At 41.5% G+C, this 23565-nt stretch overlaps 1 protein-coding gene across 4 annotated transcripts; it reads left to right on the plus strand.

The window, feature by feature from the left end:
* Positions 1–852: 852 nt before the first annotated feature.
* On the plus strand, positions 853–15401 carry SNRPB2 (small nuclear ribonucleoprotein polypeptide B2). Of its 4 annotated transcripts, none has more exons than XM_075596071.1 (7): positions 853–916; positions 4194–4276; positions 6323–6495; positions 9618–9758; positions 12215–12268; positions 14038–14126; positions 15061–15401. In XM_075596071.1, the coding sequence occupies exons 2-7, from the start codon at positions 4213–4215 to the stop codon at positions 15218–15220; spliced, it is 681 nt and encodes a 226-aa protein (XP_075452186.1). In that variant the 5' UTR covers positions 853–916; positions 4194–4212; the 3' UTR covers positions 15221–15401. The 4 variants fall into 4 exon arrangements, with proteins under 4 accessions (XP_075452186.1, XP_075452190.1, XP_075452189.1 ...); XM_075596075.1 differs by lacking the exon at positions 853–916 and adding an exon at positions 940–1068; XM_075596074.1 differs by lacking the exon at positions 853–916 and adding an exon at positions 1056–1188.
* Positions 15402–23565: the final 8164 nt, after the last annotated feature.

Genomic DNA, 23565 nt, shown 5'->3' on the forward strand with positions numbered 1-23565 from the left:
TCTATCGCAGAGGGACAGGTGTAATGACCTTGCAAAGTGCCAGAGTGGAGAGGCAGGTATTTTATTTTATTTATAAAATATTTTACCAGGAAGTAATACATTGAGAGTTACCTCTCGTTTTCAAGTATGTCCTGGGCATAGAGTTAAAAGGACAAATAATGCATGGTTACAAATACAGTTACATAAGTGACCAGGGTATATACATTATATACAAGACATTGCATGCACAGGTATAGCATTCAGTAACTGATACATAGAAAAAAACCTAATAATAATTTAATTTTGTTTTTATTTGCGGTAGGGACACACACAATTCAAATCAATGGGAGTTTTCGGATGATCGCAGTGTATTCGCTTTGGAGGCCATTTCATTCAGACCCCTTGGTTGTACAAGTAGAGGAAAACGTGTACAGCTATGACCGTTTTGGGACCAACAAAAATAATAATATGACAGCACACATGTCGCATGTACCAGCAGCAGCACAGACATGTCACATCCCAGTGATGAATCTCCCTTAATTTGGAGTTAGTGTCACTCATATTAATACTACCAGTGCTCCCCATAGACTTAAATAGTCTCAGTAAACTACGCACTGTTCCATTAAATTGTCTCTATTTTGGCCAGAAATTCCCAATCACGCACAGATTAGGGTCTTTAGGAGTTCATATCATATCTCTGGGAACGGGCCAGCCATCTCTCCTCTGAGAAGATCGTCATCTCCATCCCACATATACACTGGTATGCATTTTCTCCAGAGGATGGGCATGCCCTCAAGGAAGATGGCTGCCACAGCCGCGATCAAGTGACGCACGCACATTTCACTGCGTTACGCTTTCATGTACGGCCGTTCGTAAGTGAGTGTGCTGCTGTAAAGCGACAATATTGCATGTGTGTGTGTGTGTGCGCGCGCGTACGGTAAGACCTCTCGGTTCTCTTTGTTTAACGCTCGCTTCATTTTTAGGTTTCGTTCGGTCCGGTGGCCGAGTAATTTTTCAAGTGCTTTGCAATGACTCGTTTTCTCTTTATACCTTCACCACGATTTCCCGCCTGTAACTGCAGACTCCCAGGTCTTACAAACAGCCATAACCCGACCACACAATGCTGTTTCTATGGGATGTTCGCTGTATCCTGTTTAATGATTTGTGTTCTGGCTGCAACGTGTCATTGGCCCGTTTGGCAGCCGAGAGGTTATGGTTTATATTATATATACATTGTGCATAGACATTACGGAACACGTTCCTTAGGAGGGGAGTTGGAGAGAGCACTTTATGCATTGGCAATATGGGGACTTTCACCAGAGGAAAAAGAGGATTATTGTAACAAAGTGGAGTTCAGGGGAACATGAACCACAGAGGCTTGTTTTTGCCCCTTCAGTGCAGCGAGGTTTTGACTGAAAGTTATAATCCTGTTGGGCTACATAATCTGCAGTGGTTCTTTGAATTTTAGTTATTTTGTTAATGTGTTTGGCTTTTGGCCACTCAGAAAATGGTTTCCCCCTTTATTTTAGGTGAGCATTGGTGATATTAAATTACTCTCTCTTTCTCTGCTCTTGCATAGCTGGTTTTACCAGAGATTTCCAGTGGGATAATCCATTTTTATAAATGAACAGACCAGTTAGGAGTTCTGTATAAACTTAACATTCTTAAAGATGGCCTGAGTTTTCATCTGAAAACTGATCCTGGGTGGCAGTAACTTGAGGTTAGCGGAGTAATGACCCTTAAGAGAATATCGAAGTGTTTTACTATGTATTTTTGACACATTGGATGTAGTATTGGGTTTTTCGGTCTTTTGCTGTGTCCTGCACAAAAAGGTTTGCTCGTAGTAGTTTTGGCCTTTTTATTACAAACACTTTGTGGTTTTGCAGTGTGTTTCTAAGTGCATAAGGATGGAGTTTGGTAGGTAACCAAAGTACTGAACTTGGTTTACATATGTGATATATGATCTTTATAGAGTTTACTTTCTGTAATATGTTCCTGCATTTACATAATCATAATAACTTGCAATGGGGCAAGAGTATATTGTTGTGATAATTATCCCCGTTGCAACCACGTGACACCGAAGTATTTGTTAAACCGGGTTGTATTAACATATTAAAGTTTGGAGCATTAAGTGAGATGTTGAATTTGGGGTCTGCACAAGCAGCTGCCAAGAAGTGCTGAAGGGGTTGCTCAATGAGTAAATGCACTGAATCTACAAAAATGCCACTGGCTTTGAAACAGCAGAACCTGGTTAAAATCCCAGTTTCTGATCCTTGTAACTTGTACCAAAACTAGATGGTCAGGTCTCTACGCGGCAGGGACTCATTGTGCTGGCAAAACTATGTACGGCACTTTACTGTTGGCTCTAAGAAAAAGGTATGGCCTAGTCCTGGTGGGCGTGGTGGTTAGAGGCCATGCTCTTCCATGAAGGCATTTAAATTAAATGCCGGGGGGCGCGCGCAAGACTTGTAACTTGCCTTACCAGCGACGCAGCGTCCATTTGATCCCAGAGCAGACGGGTGGGCCCAAGGAGATGAATTTGCGCACCCCTGGTCTAGTCCCTGCATTCCCCTTGTTATCCTTCTCTTTCGAACAATTCATGTCACGGCAGATACAGATGGGTGATTTTAATAATTTCTGTGCAAGCTTTCCTCGGTTTTAATATATTCCAATTGTTTTGAGTACCTAATGTTTTCTCAGGGTAGGTGTTTTGTTTAATTGTATTAATACATTTAAGGGTATAGAAGAAAACTATTGACGGGCACAATTTTGGTACTTTTTTTAAAATCATTTATAATGCGCCAACATACTCAGTAGCGCAGTACAATAGGGTCGGAGAACCAAAGACCAAACATTAACATACTTTGTTACAATAGGAGGGCCCTGCTCAAGGAGCTTACAATCTAAGGAAAGGGTAAGTGGAAACGTAGGATACAGGTAATGAGAAGGTTGGTGTTTTGCTATAACATGAGCGAACGGCTGACACCCTTTGGCTGCCGCATTTGGGGCAACGCAGATCTAGGCTGAAGAGGTTCTCAATGAATGTAGATGTGTTATGCAAGTCCTGTAGTCCAGGGCAATACAAATTTGCAGATGGTGTGTCTGACAGAAATGCATTGCAAGTAATCCAAGATGTTAACTCTTGGCATGCTGTTTGTGCAGTGAGGAGCAGCTCTTTGTAAACCCTTTCAGGCATCGATCTTTGGGCAAGACAGGCTGAAGAGGTTCTGAATTAATTTTGTATGCAATTACCATTAACAATCTGTATCTAAGCATTTTAGCAGGTAGCACATAATGAACAAGCTCATGTTTTTCAAAACAATTTAAGACATACCTTCTATACCCTTTCTCTGCCTTGATGAATGGAAAAGTTATCACAAACCTGTTGATTCATTTCCTTATTGTTTTCATTGGTCATTCTATCTTTGGTCAATGTGGGCTTATTTATTTTTCCACTTTAAAGCATCAATACTACTTTCCGACTTTATTTTTATATGTAAAGCATGCGACTGTATAATTCTACATTCTTAACTAAGCTGGCAATGATTTGGTGCTCTGGTTATAAAGCTGTAAAAATCCTGCTTGTAGGCCCAAGACTACGCTTATAGTGCCGGCGACGTCAGGCTACGGTCGCTGGAAAAATAAAATTGAGATGACTTCCAGCGATCGCGACCAAGTCCTCGCGCTTGCTATAAGCGCACGCGACGGCGGCAATGCATTTGTTTTTATGCGACATCGCCGCTGCCGTCGCGGGCACTATAAGCCAGCCTAACATAGGCTGCTTCAGTTAGTGAGTCAGTAGCTTCAATGTATCCTTGTATTACTAAGGAAATATCTATTGTCACAGTTTACAGCTCAACCTGCAGGGAACATTTGCAGCAAATTATCCCAAACAGGAAAGTGTTGCAAAGATCTCCTACTGCTTGGGAGGCGGGCTAACCTGCAATAGAAATGAAAGGATGCTTTAAACCCCATTTAAAAATGGCATTAAAAGTTGAATAAAAAAAACAGAAAAAGGACAGTTGGTCTAATACTAAAGAACGGATTTATTTAAAAAAAAAAAAAGAACCTCATAAGATTTCACATTTTGCTGTTTTAAGCAAAGGTTGATTTCTTATTACTTTCTATAGAAGTTTGATCTTATTTTGTTCCTCAGTTAAATCTCATTGCATCTGTCATCTCTATTGTAAACAGACTCTTTTTTTACATTCCAGTTTATAAAAAGACCGAAACATGGATATCCGGCCAAATCATACCGTTTACATCAACAACCTGAGCGATAACATTAAAAAAGATGGTAGGTTACCCTTGTTACTTTTCGGTATGTTTAATGATAAAAGTAGGTGGAATAAATGTCCCGAAAAGTTGAATTAATGCCACAAACACAAAAAGCTAAATTTTATGCACCCTAAATTAATTGAGTCTGAGGTCACCACTAGATAGTCAAGTCTTGTAGCGCTTGTAAGTAGAACTTTTTGTTTTATATTGGGCCGTGTACAGTCTCTGGACTGATGTGTTTTACATGGATGTTCTACATAATATTTTGAGTGCAGGAAGTCCCTGTGTAATTGTCATGAACCTGTGTGCACGTGACTTGTGTGTGTGAAAGGGGTTAAGATCCAGCTGACTCACTCCCCCCGTAGTGCTCTAAAAATGAGTAGTAACTCCCCAAAAACAATCGCACTACACACCTCAATACACTGCACCCTCCAATAATAATTTAAGGTCTTGCCCTCAGGAGTCCTGTTTTACTAGAAAAAATATGTAATTAACAGAAAAACCCAGTGTCGCATAATGTCTGAAAATGCAGTTAATCTCATCATAAAGGTACTAGGTTCAATTAGAGGCCAAAGAACAGGTTTAATCTTCAACAAGTGAACAGTGTTTGTTTACAGAAAAGGAATGTTACCAACAAACAATATTATATTCTTTCAAAGAGGTCTTAAAGTTGTACATTTGAGAATTTGTGTTCTTAATATTGCATATCATTACCCAGAATCCCTGGCTGCAGCGGAAGCACTGTTTGCTAAGTCAGGGGAGCGCATTTTTTTTTTCTTCCTGCGTCGCCCCTCCCCCCTGCCTTGCCTTGGCTCTGGCGTCTGCGTGTCATGTTGCCATGGCATCGTGACGTCACATGACCTCACGGCGTCATTTGACGTCGCATTCCCATGGCGACCCGTCTCCAGAAGCTGTCTGAGCCAAGATAAGTGCAGTTTAGAGGCCTTTTGCACTTCCCCCGACACTTAATTTAAGTGCCTTCGGGAAGCACACAGGGCCTCTGTAAACCCCGTGCCCCCCGCCAGACGATCTCGGGGTCGCACCCTCCCCCCCGTTTGCGCACTGCTGTGCTAAGTGATAATGGGGGAAGACGTTTTAAGGCATGTCTGAGACCTGCAAATGCTCCACAAGTGATATTTTTATTTACGGTTATTGATGTAATACCCCTCAGATTAATTCTACTTTTGATATTCCAATGCATTTGCTTTTTATGCTCAAAATTTTGCCCCGGTGAAAAGGACAGCCAGACCAACCTTTTGTGGATATGTCTTATCGCGCACTCATCAATTTTTCGTGACATTTATGGCTGGGAGAGTGACTTTTTTTAAACCCACATGAATCGGTGTATAAAATTCCCATAACTCCGTGACAGGTCTAATTCTAACTTTGAGAGGAACACAAATATCTGACATTCAACCCAGATACCCTGTTATGTTTAGTGTCAGCACAATTCTGTATCTCTGCGTGTCACAAATCTATATCTATCGTTATATATATTTTTTATCCTTGTAAATTACACCAGATTGTAATTATACATTTTTTACAATCTGTAAGAAAATGGAGTGTCCTCTGTCATTTTTTGCCTGTTAGCCGGAAAGGTCTCAGGATTTTTGATGTCACAGTCGTCGGATCAGGTCAAAATCTCTGATACATTTGTACGCTGACACCAGTCACTTTATTTATAACGATACAGGTGGAACTCGCTTATTCGTTGATTGCAAATCCAGTGTTCACGGCGGTGAGCGTCGGATAAGCTGTTCTTGTGTAGAATAATGTATTGTGACGCGTCAGATAATCCGTTTGACGGATAGCGAGTACCACCTGTATTCCATTTTGAATTCTTGTGGTTGGTTGTTGGTTTCAGTATTTGTTCACGTACCTTAACATTTGTCTCTAGCGTGACAATATTTCATCTTTTTGAACACCGACTTATGTATTTTTTTTTTCTGTTGGATTCTGTACGATCTGATTAACCAAGTAATTTAGCTTCCAGTTTACACTACAGATTAATGTTACTGCCATGCAATAAAAATGCTTGATTTTAACTCTTAAAATTAATCCACAGAACTTAAGAGATCTTTGTATGCACTATTTTCTCAATTTGGCCATGTGATGGACATCGTGGCTTTAAAGACTATGAAGATGAGGGGACAGGCCTTTGTCGTATTTAAGGAGCTCGCTTCAGCCACAACTGCTTTACGTCAGTTACAAGGCTTCCCTTTTTATAGTAAACCAATGGTAAGTGGATTCAGCGCTAAATGGAACACATTTTTGGACTCCCCTAAAGTTGAGGCGTAAGTAGCTTTTAAACCACACAGATGTTAGGTCTAGATTCATATGCAGAGGAGTAAAGGTATGCTAAAGATTAGCCCCTTTTTGTGGATCTGGTTCTTAGTGTTACATTGTGCATGGCGATCTTTAGTGTAAAGTAAAAAAAATGCTTAAGTGTCCACGTGATTTTTAAAGGAGCAGACCCTCTTCGAGAACTGTCAAACTAATGGCACTGATGTTTAATAGGTTCCCGATTAAGATTCATAGTATCCAAAAAAGATAGTACAGCGCACAGCAAACAGCAGGGTCCAGAAAATAAAAATAATTTATTAGAAATGCAATCTTTAAAATTCCTGCTGATCGGCGGTTTCGCACCAAAACTGAGTTGACGTCCTGACACGATAATGCCACGCGCAGCATCACAACAGGATCGCGCATGCCATGCGTGATGTCATAGCGCTCCGTTCACGCGGACTGTCTGCAACTGTCAGGACGCACCACCAGATGCTTCATAAGCTGCCCAAAGCGGTGTGCGCACATGTAAGGTTGAAACCCCATATGCTGTCGTCACAGATACCAGCCCACCATCCGGGAGACAGATGTAATACTCTCTGGACTACACATGTATAAAAAGAGAAAAAGAACATATACAAAAGATTACTAAACATAAACTAGTAGCGTGTACATCTAAGTTAAAAACATAAACACCTCCTTGGACACAGGTGTCTACATTCAAAAAGAATCCCATCATTATATGTGATATAGCTGAACCCTGTTACAACGCGGTGCTTGGGGTCCACCGCGTTATAACAGGGATCTCTGGGATAGCTCAGTGCTACACCTCCCTCTCTTCTGCTGTCTGTGTCCTCTCCCTCCCCCAGGGTCTCCAGCAGTCAGAGCTGCAGGCACTGCTAGTAGTAAGGTGAGTGTGCGCGGCTCAGGGCTGCAGCCTCCCCTCTTCATGCATATTTTACTTCCTGATCCCGCACAGCAGCTTCTCCTCAACTCCCTCTCACTACTAAACTTTCCAGTGACGCCGGGGGAACCTGCCCAGTCTGCACACCCAGTTAAGAGGACAGGAGAGAAGCAGAGGAGGGACTGGGAGCTCCCCCCAATAAAAAAAGGGGAGGGGTGCAAAATATATCACATTAAGGATCAGTTTGCATTGTCCAGGTGTTGCCTTATTTTCCATCCTTCATTGCAATCTCTCCCCCCCCCCCCCACAAAAACAGACAGGTATTACCCCAGCAATGAATATAACACTGTCCAGATCTTGCAGTGTGTAGGGTTTTTTCTTTATAGAGATCCCGCAGAGCTTATCTCACATCCAGAAAATAACAGGGTGAAAAATGCAAAACATCCACCTCCCCTTCCCCCACACACCCTCCCCCCCCCCCACACACCCTCCCCTCCCACACACCCTCCCCCCCACACACCCTCCCCTCCCCCCCACACACCCTCCCCCCCACACACACACCCTCCCCCCCGCACACACACCCTCCCCCCCCACACACCCTCCCCTCCCCCCCCACACACACACACCCTCCCCTCCCCCCCCACACACCCTCCCCTCCCCCCCACACTCTCCCCCCCCCCCACACACACACAATCCTCTGAGGCCGCGCAGGGCATTATGGTGTCATGAAGTCACCTCAGTTTTGGCGCGAAACCGCTTATCAGCCGGGATTTAAAAGATTGCTAGCAGTGTGCTAAGGACTCCTTGATAAAGTGCATAGACGCACGAAACTCGTAGGAGGGTTGCATCCTCCGTGTTTTTTATTTTTTTTATTATTATTTCTGGACTTTACATCGGATGCACGCCTGAGGAGACTGTACTGGGGTAACAGTGAGTACTTCATGGTTTTGCCTTCTAGACTATCCTAATGAGGAGGGAGAAGGGTATAGCCATATGCCACTCGCCACCTTCAGGGAGTATTTGTCCTTTTATTAGGATTTTCATTGATAAACTACTGACATCAGTAATTTGTGGATTTCTATACCCCATAAATTCATGCTCTCTGGCTTCATTATACATTATTGCACTAGGACCACTTTTTGCACATACCCTAAGATTCATAGTAGTAACAGAGGAGCCCTTCTTCACAGTGGAGATTTCTCTCTTTGGAGGAAGCTAGGGATTACTTTTAATAGTATCAATCGGGGGCTTTAATACTGGGGAACAATATTTTTGTTTTCATTCTGTAATCAAATGCATTTTGAAATAGCACTGGTTATGAGTTGCTTGATTTCTTTTTTGCGTGTTTATTTATTGTGCAGGTCCCTGAAATGTGCTGTAAGCCTTTCTTTGCCACACGTGGCTTGCAATGCTTTGCTAGCGCATCTTAGCAAAATGGTTGACCTTCACATTTTTTAAACAGATCTGCTTACCTATGTTTGGGAATTCTTCTGCTTAGAATTGGGTAATATACAGAAATCCTCTATCAGTCAGAGGTTATAGCTAATGTATTTCCCAATTTTGCATAGCGTGAGGGTGACTGTTCATGCGTGTGTTCATCATAACTTTTTTGGTATTGTTGTAGCCACATCCAGCTTCACGTTGCAACGCCAGTATACCCAGCCTTGCACTGAGACCCAAAATGTCGAAATGGCTGTGTGAGTAGGTTTACTGGCCCTGCACTTTAACCCAGGCTGTGCTGAAAAAGCTGTGTAATACAGCAGGCATAAGCTTATAGGGGTTCATGTTTATTTGGATAAGAACTTGCACACTGTGCTCATATGCATGTCATTACCCAGAATCCCTGGCTGCAGTGGAATCGTATGCTAAGAGATGAAAGGCAGGGTTGCAGGCATAAACCCCTGTCTGAGACGTGAATGTGCAAACTTGGTATTTTTGAGAGAGAGAATCCAGCATAACGTTGAATACAAGGTTGACTTGATAAAAAGACAAACATATTTTTATGCAACAGTCAGTGTGTGACATACTGTAAGTGATCATACTTGTAAGTGAATCATTTGATCAACCTGCAAAGTTGCTCTAATGTAGGCATATTTTATATAGTCTTTAATGGGCGTGACTTGCTGTTTTTTACCAGTGTTTTCCAAACTAAAACATGTATTTTTACTTGCAGCGCATTCAGTATGCAAAGACAGATTCAGATTTAATTTCCAAAATGCGTGGCACATTTGCAGATAAGGAGAAGAAGAAAGATAAGAAAAAGACCAAAGCACAAGAACTGATTGCTAATGCTGCAAATAAAACGCCTGCCCCGGTAAGGAGTAGTACATGTAACACGGGCACCAATAAACGGAAACAATGTTTACATCACACAAAAACATACAAGTGTTTTTGCTGCCAATAAATATTTTCTTTAAACTGGCAGTATATTTTCACTGGTACAAAACTAGATATATTCTTGTCACTCATTTTAGTTATTTTTGTGCCCACCTAAGTTGTGTTTTTTTTTTTTTTTTTGGTTTTGTTTGTTTTCTTCCCCCACTTCAATTTTTGCAGTTTTTTAGGTCTTGATAAGTAATTTATTGCATTATCTAAATATTTGTTTGGAGGTTACATTACTTTATAGTATCTTCTAAATTGTCATCAAGATGGGTTGTGTATCCTTTGGGTCATTGGTGGGCAACAGGCAGCCCTGGGCTTCTGCATGCCGCCCTCGGCTTTACCTGTGATTGACAACCGCTGGCCACTCCAGCAGCCCGCTTTCTCCCATTATAAAGGGAATGGAGATGTTTCTGGTGGGAATCTTAGCTTCTTCCCCACTCAGCAGCCATTGTTTGTTGCAAGTGTAAGAAGAGTGGGACAGTATTTCAGAGTCCTGGCGTTATGCAGCTGATTTAGTGACAAGGAAGAAGCTTCTACTCACAGCTGCAACGTCCTTTGTGTGTAGCCCTTGAGGTTATCATGTTGCCTACCACTGTATTTGGGTACTGAAAGCTCAAGTGTATATATGGTTAAGTACAACAGAATAAAATACTACTTTGGGGTCAATGGTGGAATCTATCCCATTTGTGTATGTTTAGATTTATAACTTCTGTAAATCGAAGTTATATAACAATTAAAAAAAAAAGTATGCATTTTTTTCAGTTCTACATGTTTCAAGTAATTTGTATAAAAGTAAATAGGTTGGCCTGGTAAATTAAGTTTGGACCTGTATCTGCAGCGTTTTATAAAGTATCCTTTGTATTAAGATGAATAGTTGTGAAAACAAAGGCATTTCATAACGAGATGTATTTTTTTTTTTTCTCCCCCAACAGTTTTTGTGGTCTTATTCCCTTTTTACAGGGTTGATTTCAAGACACCACAATTAGTTAGGTCCGGAAATAATTGGACACTGATACAAGTTATTTTGGCTGTGTACCAAAATAAATTCAAGTTGCAGTTAAATAATGAATATGGGCTTAAAGTGCTTTCAGCTTTAATTTGAGGGTATTCACATCCAAATTGGAAGAGTTTAGGAAGTACATCTCTTTAATATGTAGCCCCCTCTTTTTCAAGGGACCAAAAGTAATTGGACAATTGACTCATAAGCTGTTTCATGGACAGGTGTGGGCTATTCCTTTGTTATTTCATCATCAATTAAGCAGGTAAAAGGTCTGGAGTTGATTTCAGGTGTGGCATTAGCATTTGGAAGCTGTTGCTATGAGCCCACAACATGCGGTCAAAGGAGCTCTCCATGCAAGTGAAACAGGGTATCCTTAGGCTGCAAAAAAAAAAAATCCATCAGAGATAGCAGGAACATTAGGAGTGGCCAAATCAACAGTTTGGTATATTCTGAGGAAAAAAAGAACGCACTGGTGAGCTCTGCAACACACAAAGGCCTGGACGTCCACGGAAGACAACAGTGTTGGATGATCGTAGGATCCTTTCCATGGTAAAGAAAAACCCCTTCACAACATCCAGCCAAGTGAAGAACACTCTCCAGGAGGAAGGTATATCATTATCCAAGTCTACCATAAAGAGAAGACTTCACAAGAGCAAATACAGAGGTTTTACCACAAGGTGCAAACCATTCATAAGCCTCAAGAATAGAAAGGCCAGATTAGACTTTGCCAAACAATATCTAAAAAAGCCAGCCCAGTTCTGGAACAGCATTCTTTGGACAGATGAAACTAAGATCAACCGGTACCAGAATGATGGGAAGAAAAAAGTATGGAGAAGGCGTGGAACGGCTCATGATCCGACGCATACCACATCTGTAAAACACAGTGGAGGCAGTGTGATGGCATGGGCATGCATGGCTTACAATGGCACTGGGTCACTAGTGTTTATTAATGATGTTACAGAAGCAGCCGGATGAATTCTGAAGTGTATAGGGATATATTGTCTGCTCAGTTTCAGCCAAATTCAGCGAATTTGATTGGACGGCGCTTCACTTTACAAATGGACAATGACCCAAAACATACTGCAAAAGCAACCCAGGAGTTTTTTTTAAGGCAAAGTGGAATATTCTGCAATGGCCGAGTCAATCACCTGATCTCAACCCGATCGAGCATGCATTTCACTTGCTAAAGACAAAACTTAAGGCAGAAAGACCCACGAACAAACAACAACTGAAGACAGCTGCAAAGCCATATAGCTTTAGCATATTAGTATTATGTGATATTTCTAGAAAGTATACTGCATTTAATTCAGCTCATGGCATTTTTTTCTTTAGTCTTGTTCTGGTTTTGTATTATAAAACATTTTAAATACAATATTATACTTTTTCAGGTGGAGACACAAAATGCAGGTAACTCTACTGCTGGGCTGTCACAGAACCAACAGGTACAATTGTGATGCATAATAAACAAAACAGATAATTAGTAACTTTTTTTTTTTTTAGAAGTAAAAGCTTCTGTTGTTTTTTGGCTTGTATGTAATTTTCTTTAAACTGTTACTGTATTTTGGAGCACTTACGGAATTATATCTCTAGCACTGCTTATGCACATGCATTTGATGTAACACAAATGAATTGATACTCATACCAATTTTGGCCATAGGCCTGTAGCTTGTAGAATTTGATTGTGGTTAACAATTCTACGTTAAACTTAATTTCAATTTGCAATTTAAAAAGCCAGTCTACACGGCACTTAAAAAAAAAAAAAATTGATTAGCAAAAATTCTGCTTTCCAGGGTTCACTAAATGGCTTCCTTTCAGTTTCAATCAATCCTTGTCAATGTACAGTAACTCAGCAGCTATAATGTGTCTTTATATTACTACGGTTACATTATCTACTGTTACTGTTTGCAGCTCAAACTGCTGGGAATATTGGCAACAAATTATCACAAACAGGAAAGTTTTACAAAGATCTTTCACTGCGCTGAACGTGGGCTAAAACCTGCTATAGAAATAAAGATACCCAGCATATTAAAACTCCTTAAATTACATTTATGGCAATAAAAGTGTCCAATACTACAGAACTGATTTATGTAGGATATTGCTTGGATTGCTCCTTTAAGAGGACCTACTTGGTGGTCAAGATACCTTAAGTTAAAATCATATAGCGATTCCTGCTGTAAAAGAATTAGTGCATTGGCATCAACAGTCCAGTGATGGAAGAGTAAACGCTAAAACGGTTTTGGGATAATTTAATGGTCAAACGTTTAGAGATGATGATTTGCCTGGAATATACTCACACAGAGTCAAAGTTCAGGTGTCTGTTTAAATTATAGATGAATGTTGCTGAATTATTTAAACTGACCAAAGGAGTGACGCTAGATGTCTCTTGCCTTTCATCTAAAACCATTTGTTGTAGTCCTGAGCAGTTTCTAATTCTGTACATTTTGATACAAGTGGGTCAAGGCCCCACAACATTGTTTTATGGATTAATCTCCCATGACTGAGCATTGGTTGCGATGTATCCTAAAAGCCTACATCGTTCTTTTGCAGAGAGCTGCATAAACTACTTTTTATAATAATGAAAAAGCAGAAGCCAGCACAATCATAAGTTCTTGTCATTTGTTTTATTGAAATTGTTAAACTTGTACCTTAATCAATATATTTCCATTGTGAGGGTGAAAGCAGCAATCCATTCAGGGTTTATTTATTTAAAAAAAATGTTTTTTAATAGATTGGAATGTGGGTGGGAGGGGCGACCTCTGGAGTTGACTCACTCTATTTTCAGCTGTGGGAAAGCCCTAGTACTTGAGATCATTGCTTTTTAGCTGGCAGTCATTCAATATGAATCTGCCTCCTATTGACCCCTGCTGTGATGCCATTTTGTTTCCCCCGGAAGTGAGAACACTGGCAGCTAAATCTACATATCTTTGTAGTCGGGTGATGCCCCGAGCTGAAAATAGAACAGTTCAGCAAAATAAGACCCCCTCCCTGTTAAAAACAAATTGACAATATACAAAAAGCTGATATTGCTGCTTTAATGGCAATATGTTGCAGTACTATCCTTTGCACAATTATCATTTCATATTGTCAAGATTATTTCCCCGCCCCCCCCCCCCCCCCTCCCCCCAAAGGTTGAATTCGGTGGACATATATTTTCCAGCCTGAACTACTGTTATGTATTTTGTTTTTAACTATGTTTTTCCTTTTCAACCAGGTGCCTGACAACCCACCAAATTACATTCTGTTCCTCAATAATTTGCCTGAGGAGACCAATGAGATGATGCTTTCTATGTTATTTAACCAGTAAGTAATCAATACTTTTTGTTCCTTTCCTTTATTTAAACATTTTCAACTCCAAAATGTAAGTACTGTACTTCATTTTCTTTTACATCATATGATAAAGTATGAGACACCACTCTTATAGTTTCCACAATTTAATATTGTATGAACTGTTGCCATCAAATATCCTTTTAATAGATTGTTTTGGATTGAATGCCAATTTAATTACCATAAGTATTCCTACCAGTAGTCATTGGAGCAGGAAAAAATACAGTCTTTAGCGGTGATGGGGTATTCTAACATTTATTTGTTACCTGTTTCTTCATTTATTTGTTTTAATGGAAACAAGGGATATATTTTATGTATATACACATCAAAGGAGGGATAATTTGAATTTTTATTTTTCAAAAAGCAAGTAAAACCCCATTTTGATTACATTTGTGGCAAGTGACTGGAGAAAGTATTGCCCCTGCTTTCCAACCACTCCTGGTATACTTGGCTGTTCAAGTGGATATACTTCCCCCAGATCTGCCCCTTCTAACTAGTGTATTCAGTAAATGCTTATCCCTAAAGATAAAAGTATTACATTGGAAGGTTTTCACTTTATTTTTTTTATTTATTTATGTTTTTTTTTTGTAATTTTAAAATTGTTATAGATTTTCAGATTAGAAAACCAAAGACCAGTTGTGTGAGACTCCATAACCGTTTCCACAGAATATAGATTCCCTGCTGCTTTTTAAGTGCCATTTGAGACCTAGCAGAGGAAATTATGCACAAGAATTGCAATGGTCAGAACGGAGTTGGCACAATGTTTTTAGAATATCACAATAGCGGTCATTGTTAAAAAGCTTCAAAATTTTTTAGTTGAGCTATAACACTTGATAAACCTTAGGTTTATACGATATTCCTGAAACGTAAGACTAATTGCTTTTCTTGTCAATGTGTTAACTTTTTACAGGTTTCCTGGCTTTAAAGAAGTGCGTTTAGTACCTGGAAGACATGACATTGCCTTTGTGGAGTTTGAAAATGATACTCAGGCAGGATCTGCACGGGATGCACTTCAAGGATTCAAGATCACACCATCTCATGCCATGAAAATCACCTATGCTAAAAAATAGCACCGATGGACAGCATTATTGGACTTATTTATGTTTTTATTTTGGAAGCATGGAAATCCGATTGAAAGTTCCTGTTCCAGCAATTTGATTACAAAAATCAAAACTAATATTCCTCATCCATGTTGACTGTAGAAGTTTATTGCTGAAATTTTATTTTGTACAATAAATGTTGTTCTTGTAATTGCTGTGATTAATTTTAAAGGCCACTCGCTATACATTACTCTGCTTATCCCTTTTACCATTGTAATTCTTCTGGGCTGAGACCAGCCTTTCTTTTCCCTTTCAATTATGTACTTTTAAGTACAATAATTGTGATTTCCTGAGACTATTTTTGTTTTTTGCTTAATATCTTTCCGAATTGAAGAATGTTAGTTTTCCTTTGAGAAAATCTTAGTCTTGTGTTATAGGAATTTATTTATGTAAATGACAGATTACATGCTGTCTAGTTCAACAAATTTCTATCCGTGCTTGATTTAAAACTATCGATCTCATGTATTTTTTTGTGTGTAGAGGTGCGGAAGTGCTAGTCTCCATTTTAGTAAAAATAAGATTATTCAAAATTAAGTACATTTTTGTTCTCAAGATACTATACTTAATTAAAAAAATAATAATACTGAATTAGAGATGAGCAAAAATGTCACCATAATGTACATACAAAATAGGATTCGGGTGCACCAATTGTTAATCTTGGAGATTATGCATGTCTGTCCTGCTACAGGATGATTATCTTGGTAAACAGCATTTCTAAGCAAAACTCCAGGGAATTTTACACGGCATAATAGCATCTACCTGGTAACTGATAGTAAGATATTGGCACTGGTTTCTTGTTTGGATGGCCGCTAAATCCAAAATGTACTTCTGTGCCAATAATAAAGTAGGAATTTTGTTTGCATGAGTGGGCTAGTCAGAATAGCCCAGACGATTTTAGTATAATTGTGTTGGTACTTAGTTCAGTAATCATTGTCACAAGAGACCAGGACTGTGGCTTTGGTCCCGCCGCGGGCCACCAGCTGCTTGCCTCTGTTCTTGAGGTCCCCGCTGGCTCCTTCCGGCGTGGCTGACTGCGTGCTGTGACGCGTCAGCCAGCCGGAGCTACAAGGAGCTTGTGATTTTCGGCGAGTGCCGCGTCACGTGGCATGCAAGGGAACCAATCACGGATTGGATCCCAGCAGCCAACCCGATTTCCCCACTCTGCTCCGATCCCCCTTCCGATTCCCCTACTACTCTGATCCCCCTCCGATTCACCCCCCCTGTATATGCGTGAGTGCCCGTGTGTGTGCCCGGTTTTTAAGTTCTATGGCCTAGAGCATATTGCTATGCCCAAGAGAAGGGGCGATAGAGAAGGCATTCTCAACAAAAGAGAGATGTTCTGGGTTTTTTCTCTTGACACCCTACACCCTAGAGGGTTAAATGTTGAGTGGGAACTTAAACATTTCCTACATGACTTGTTGTCCCCCTTCCAATATCCACCATTACAACAATTAGATGGTTCCTCAAGTTTTTTCCCTCCTTTTCTTTCTGTTTTTCTCCCCTCCTATCCCCCCTTTCCCTCCCCCTCCCCTCCTTCCTATTTATTCCAGTCATGACATGATCATTTGTCTTTATCACGACAATTCATTATGCTAGATTTATTGTCACAATTATCACCATTCCTGTAAACGGATTTAATACTTCATCAATATTATCAGTCCATTATGACTAGAATGTTCCGTATGACAGGGTTTCTTAGTATGTCGCCATCATGTTTATAACATACTAAAACCCTCCTTTCAATTGTTTGTTTATATATGTTGATTTTTTTTCCCAAATATTTTTATTGGGTGGTTACACAGTTACATACATATATCAACGTTTACATCCCAATACAGAGAAACATTTTTCAATTTTTGTGGAAGAGGGGCACGGTTAGTTGCCCAAAAGTTGGGGCTTCCCTGAGGAAGGGAAGCTTAGACTAGAAAGTGAGAAAGAGACAGTGAACGAAAGAGGGGGGGGGGGAGGGGGGGAGGTTCCCTGGGCGACCAGAATCCGAGTTTATTAAATTGTGGTTGTGAGTGAGATGGGTGTGGCAATGTTTCCTATGAGCGTTTATAGTGTCCTGCTCTGTAGAGAAGGGGGGGAAAGGGGTCCCCTCTTAAAGTCAACCAGGGTTCCCATACTTTATAGAATGAATTAGTTTTTTGCTTTAGGAAAGCTGTGAGCTTTTCCATAAGCATCACCTCATTAATCCTTTTTTTAAATCATTCCTTTGGTGGGGGGGGGGGGGATAGTTTCTTCCAGGGGGCCGCAACTTCACATCTCGCCGCTGTAAGAATAAAGGAGATTAATTTCCTGACTGGTCGGTCGATTTCTTCCGTCGGCCTGGCCAGGAGGTAGGTCAGTGGCTCAATAGGTATCTCGAGGTCTGTGACCTTTTTATTAAATTTTGAACCGTAGTCCAGTATTTCTTAATTTCTGGACATGTCCACCAGATGTGGGCAATGTCCCCCTTTTGTCCACAGCCTCTCCAACATAGATCCGATGCCAGAGGGTAGATTTGTTTTAATCTCACTGGAGTTAGATACCAATAAAATAGTATCTTATAAATGTTCTCTTTCGTTGTGGTACATATAGATGTAAAACAAATATAATCACTGCGCTTCTCCATGTAAAGAGCATGCAGCTAGTGAAGGAAATGGCCATACAAATGTGCAAAACAGAAAGTGAATCCCTGCGCTTCTCCCATAGGGATAGCAATCAATGGGGAATATATATATATATGTATGGTGTAAATATCTATAAGAAAAAAGGAGACTTTTGGTATACATCCTTTGATCAAATAATGCCAAGCCTGCTAACCACGTCAAGGTAAGTCTCTTTAGCAGGTCCCTACGCTAAATGCATACTAGTGTTATGTGAAATAAGCCCAGAAGGGGTTAAACTATCAAAGCATATGCTTGTATAACCTAGTATATAGATGTGCCTGAGGCTGCTCCCCAGATCTCTTTCCAGTCCTCTTCAATAGTTATATTCAGATCTGCGGCCCACTTGAGCATATAGTCATGTCTTGGGGGGCCTTCTACCGTCTCCAGTTCTGAATAAATTTTGGATAATAGTCCCTTCTGATCTGAGTCAGTTCTACATAGTCTCTCAAATTTAGTGAGAGAGGGAAATTCTGGGTTTGGGGATATTTTTGGGGCAAAATGTCTGATTTTAAGGTATTTGAACGCATCCAAATCTGGAATTTCATACTTGGCTCTTAAGTCTTGAAAGCTCAGGAGCCTCCCTAGACTCAATATATCCGCTATCGTCTTAATCCCTTTTCATTTTAGTTGGTCAAATAGCCTAGATCTACATCCAGGGGGGGAATTTAGGGTTATCGAAGATTGGCGTAAGTTGCGAACCAAGGGAGGAGAGCTTGTATTTGAGCTTGGTTTTTAACCAGATCTCCCAGGTGTGTCTTGTCGCCCCTAATTTAAATTTTTGTGAAGGCATATCTCCTCTTTCCATGCTCCAAAGGCATGCTGGCAGGGAAGGCATTTTAGCATGGTGGGTCTCTATTTCAAGCCAGCAGTGCTGGGTTGGGTCCGAGTTCCACAGTGCCGCTTGTTTTAGCTGGGCCACCTGATAGTATTTGTGGATGTCTGGGACACCCATGCCCCCCCTCCCTCGTGTTGACAACAGCACTGATCGGGCTACTCTGGGTCTTTTGCCTTGCCAGATAAAGTGGAACATCCTATTTTGGATGTTCTTTAGTTCTGAGCCGGGGACGTGGATCGGAAGAGTCTGAAAAAAATATAATAGTCTAGGAAGTATATTCATTTTTATGGATATCATTCTTCCGATCCATGATATCTGATCTTCCCATTTACTCAAATCCTTTTTAATTTTGTCAAAGAGAGCTGGATAGTTATGTTGATATAGTGACTGGTAGTCCTTTGATACATTCACTCCCAGGTATTTGATGTATAAAGGACTCCATTTGTAAGCAAAATGTATTTGAAGTAATTTCACTTCTGGCTCTGAGGCTTAGATTGAGGGCCTCCGATTTTTCATTATTAATTTTGTATCCAGATATAATACCAAAACCTTCCAGTTCCCTTTGGAGATTAGGGAGGGAAGTTTGGGGTTTGGTTAGGGTCAGGATGATGTCATCGGCAAACAGGGAGATTTTATAGTTTGTTTTTCCAATTGTTATGCCCTGGATATTTATATTGTTCCGTATTTTAGCCGCCAGCGGTTTTATGGTGAGAGCAAAAAGGAGGGGGGACAAGGGGCAACCCTGTCTCGTACCATTTCTTATTTGAAATCTCTCTGAGTTTCCACCCGGAAGTCTGACAATTGCAGATGGATTCTGGTAGAGCGCTTGAACTCCTAAGAATGACTCTTTGAAACAGAATTTCTCTAACGTTTTGGTAAGGTATAGCCAATCAATTTTTTCAAATGCCTTCTCTGCATCTAAGCTTAGTAGCATTGCCTTGGACCCTGTGAGGTGGACATGTTCAATTATGTTAATGATCTTTCGGGTATTGTCCGAGGCCTGACGCCCCAAAACAAACCCAACTTGGTCAATGTTTATTAATCTTGGCAAAATAGGATTCAGTCTATGTGCCAAAATCTTGCTGTATAATTTGAGGTCGTTATTCAGGAGAGAGATGGGTCTGTAACTTCCACATTGTGCCGGGTCTTTCCCTTCTTTATGAATGATGGCTAGGTTGGCTAGGGACATTGACGGGGGGATTGGGTTCCCTTCCAGGAATGAGTTTAACAGGTTGAGTAAATGGCTAGATAATATTGGGAGAAATTTCTTGTAATAGGCATTGGAGAAGCCATCAGGGCCTGGTGTTTTTAGCTGTTTTGGAAAACTTCACCACGGTTATCAGCTCTTCTTCAGTGATCTTAGTATTAAGGAAGGAATTTTCTTCCTCTGTCAGTGTGGGGAGTTCGCAGTCATTGAGAGAGTTCAAAATTGCCTCAGCTCTCGGTGACTCCGAGGCCCCCCCTCTGGGTCTTTTAGATTATAGAGTTTGGTGTAAAATTTTGTAAATTCGTCTCCTATTTTCTTCTCGTTATATAGCACCTCACCAGACCTATTTTTGATTGCTGTTATTTGGGATGTTTTTTGTATACCTCTTAACTTGGTAGCAAGAAGTCTATCAGCCTTGTTGCCCTTATCGTAGTACCTTTGATTGGTCCATTTAAGGGCCTTTTCCACATTTTCAAGTTGGATGTGTTTTCGCTCATTTCTAGTGGCGGTCAGTACTTTGTAAAGTTTTTTTGGATGGGTTAGATTTATGTTGTTGTTCTAGACTAGTTATTTTCTCCGTCAAATCTTTTATTGCTTTTGCTTTAACTTTCTTCTTATGGGAGGCGATTGAGATAAAATTACCTCTAATTGCCGCCTTATGGGCTTCCCATAAGATCATGGGCGATGAAACAGAACCATAATTGTTAGAGAAATACTCCTTGAGAGCTTTTTTAATCTCTTTCTCCACCTCTGGACTATTTAGCAGGGTATCATTCAGTTGCCAGTTGAAAGAGAAAGTTTTCACAAAAGGGATGGATAAAGTTAGGGTAATAGGCGTGTGGTCTGACCATGTAGTTGGACCGATACCTGAACTTGTGGAGGCCTCTAGAACGTTCCTGGTACCCAAAAAATAGTCAATGCGGGAATAAGTGGTGAGGAGCCGAAAAGAAGGTGAAGTCCTTTTGGCCCTGGTGTTGGGTTCTCCATATGTCTATCAAAGAGAACTCCTTAATTATCTCTCTGAACCTCTTCCCAGTGCTTTGGGACTGGGACGTGTGGCCGACTTGGGGAGAGGGATTTGTGTTCGGTTGGGTTTAAGACCATGTTCAGGTCGCCTCCTATTATCATAGAGGACAGATACTCAGGGTCTAATTCTTCTAATATTTTTTTTCAAGAATACCGTCTGGTTTTCATTCGGGGCATAGAGATTAACCACGGCGATTGCCGTACCAGAAAGTGTCCCATATACCATAAGAGATCTACCCTCTGTATCTACTATTGGTTTTGTTGGATTAAATGAGGTTCCTTGGCGGAATAAAATCGCAACTCCCCTTTTTTTACTACTAAATGAGGTGTAAAACCCCAAGGGAAATGCGTTTTGGGCGGGTCTTGAGATGTAAAATGCGTCTCCTGAAGGAAAATAATATCTCCTCCAAACCTCTTCATTTCTTGAAGGGCTAGTCTTCTTTTCCTATTGTTTTGTAGGCCTTTTACGTTAAGGGAGACCAATCTGATTGCAGATTGACTAGCCATGGGGTCTGTTTTCAGTGAGGTTTTTTGGGGCCTCGTCTTTCCCAGTAGAGAGGTCCTGCTTTAACTCATAATTTTATAACTTCTGAATTGGAGGATCTCAACTCTTGAGGAATCTCTAAACCTGAATCAGATTCGCCTGAAAAGGGAGGGGAGGGGGGATCCTGCTGGGACAGTGTTAGCAGGGGGCAACAGAGAGATAGAAACAGAAAAAGACTAGGCTTCTGATTGGCCTAGAACAAGTGAGAACCGGTAGTCTACTAGCCGGTTGTTGGGCTTAGGGCCCTTGGGGGGTAGGTCCGGGACTATCACCTCATAGGGGGCCGGGGAGGTGCAGAGCCTTCATGGTAATACACCTTGGGTTTTGAGTTAGGAATGCTGGTTTTAGAGAGAGTTGATTGGGGATTGAGGAAAGGTGGTAGGACCGGCTTCAGGATAGTGGGAGTGGGGGAGTAAGGGGGTGGGGGGGAGCTAGGAAAGATAGAAGATATGTGTGAAGCGTATTCATTTGGCGCGTTGGCCGGGGGCTTGGTATAAGCCATAGTTTAAAAGAACACATTCTCATTTCAAGTACAATCATTGGAAACATCTTATTTGACATTTGGCTTCGAGGCATAATAGCAATTATTGAAACATTTAGGAAACAAATTTTAGTACTTATTACAGTTTAGTGTAACATTCTAACGTTGCTATACTCTCTGTTCAGATGAACACATAAATATTCCCAGCGGAGGGGCAGGCACTTTAACTGTTATCTCTTCAAGGGAGGGGGAAGGGTGGGGGGGGAGGGTGTCATGGGTGTGAAAAGGGAGGGGGGAAGAAGGAGGGAGGGGAAGGGGGAACTGTATATGCAGATGAGGCGGTAATAGGAGGGTCACCTCCACATTTCCCATTATATCAATGATGGGAACATTTGACAGTCAGAAATCTTAATTGAGTCTTGTATTTTTTAACCAGAACCACCAATGCAGGGAACTTTCAACTTGACCCATTGGGTCAACAAACCTTAATACAGTTTCATAGTTTTTAAGCAGGGTTCAGCCTAGTGCCCAGAAGGTATATCCTACTCCATATGCAATCTACGTCTATTTTTATGTGACAATCTATGGTTTATATTCATGAAGGTGATTGTTCGGTAGGGGGGTGGAGAGGCCCTATACAGGGCACAATATAGAGCCTCTCGTCAGATTTTAATGTGTTCTGTGAGTAGGGACTGGGAGTGTTCGCTGCTTCTGTCTTTTTGGCCGCATTGCAGAACGGCTCTAATGGAGGGGGTATAACTATCGGGGGATGACCATATTCAGATAAGGGGCTTGGGCGGGTTGGGAGAGGGCAATGTAACTATCCCAAGATGTGGGACCTCCATGGAGGTATTATCCCTCCCCCCACCCCCCCTCCCCCCAAAAGTCCCCACAAACCCTCTGCTTCCTCACGACCATCAGAGATGAGCAGGGGCTGGATGCAGAGTCAGCCGAACTTCAGGGAACCTCGCCCAGGCCCCTGTCTCTCGAGCGGATGCACCGGATCATCTGCGGGGCGTCTGGGATCTCCGAAAAACGGGGTATCATATCGGAGGTTATTTCTGGCAAGCGGGAAGGAATCGGGATCTCGCGATGGCCCTCCGTCTCGCGTGAGGGATCCTGATGGACGATTCACGTGGCGGACGTCCTCTGGGGTAGTGGAGCCGCGGAGCCATCTCAGGGTTGGAGGTTGATGCTCAGCAGTTCTTGAATCCGGGAAACCAGGTAAGTCCAATATTTATTTATCTTTCGGTGCATTTTGATGGAGGGCAGCGATTCTCTCAGAAGCTCGTGCAGGGCCGCCTCTGCCTTCCTCCTGTCCCCGTGCTGGGGGAGACTCCAGCCACGATGGAGGGGGGGGTCAGTCCCAGCGCCTGGGCAAACAGCAGCATATCATCAGGGTGTCGCATGGTGAAGAACCGTCCCCCCTTGTTGACAATCAACTTAAAGGGGAAGCACCACCGGTATTTTACATCCTTTTCACGTAAAAGGGAGGTGAGGGGTTTCAGTTCCCGGCACCGGATGACGGTTAGTCTCGAGAGGTCGCTGAACAGCTGGATGTTTTCTTCTTG

Source organism: Ascaphus truei, chromosome 4, assembly GCF_040206685.1.
Source record: "Ascaphus truei isolate aAscTru1 chromosome 4, aAscTru1.hap1, whole genome shotgun sequence".
In the NCBI taxonomy this organism is placed as follows: Eukaryota; Metazoa; Chordata; class Amphibia; order Anura; family Ascaphidae; genus Ascaphus; species Ascaphus truei.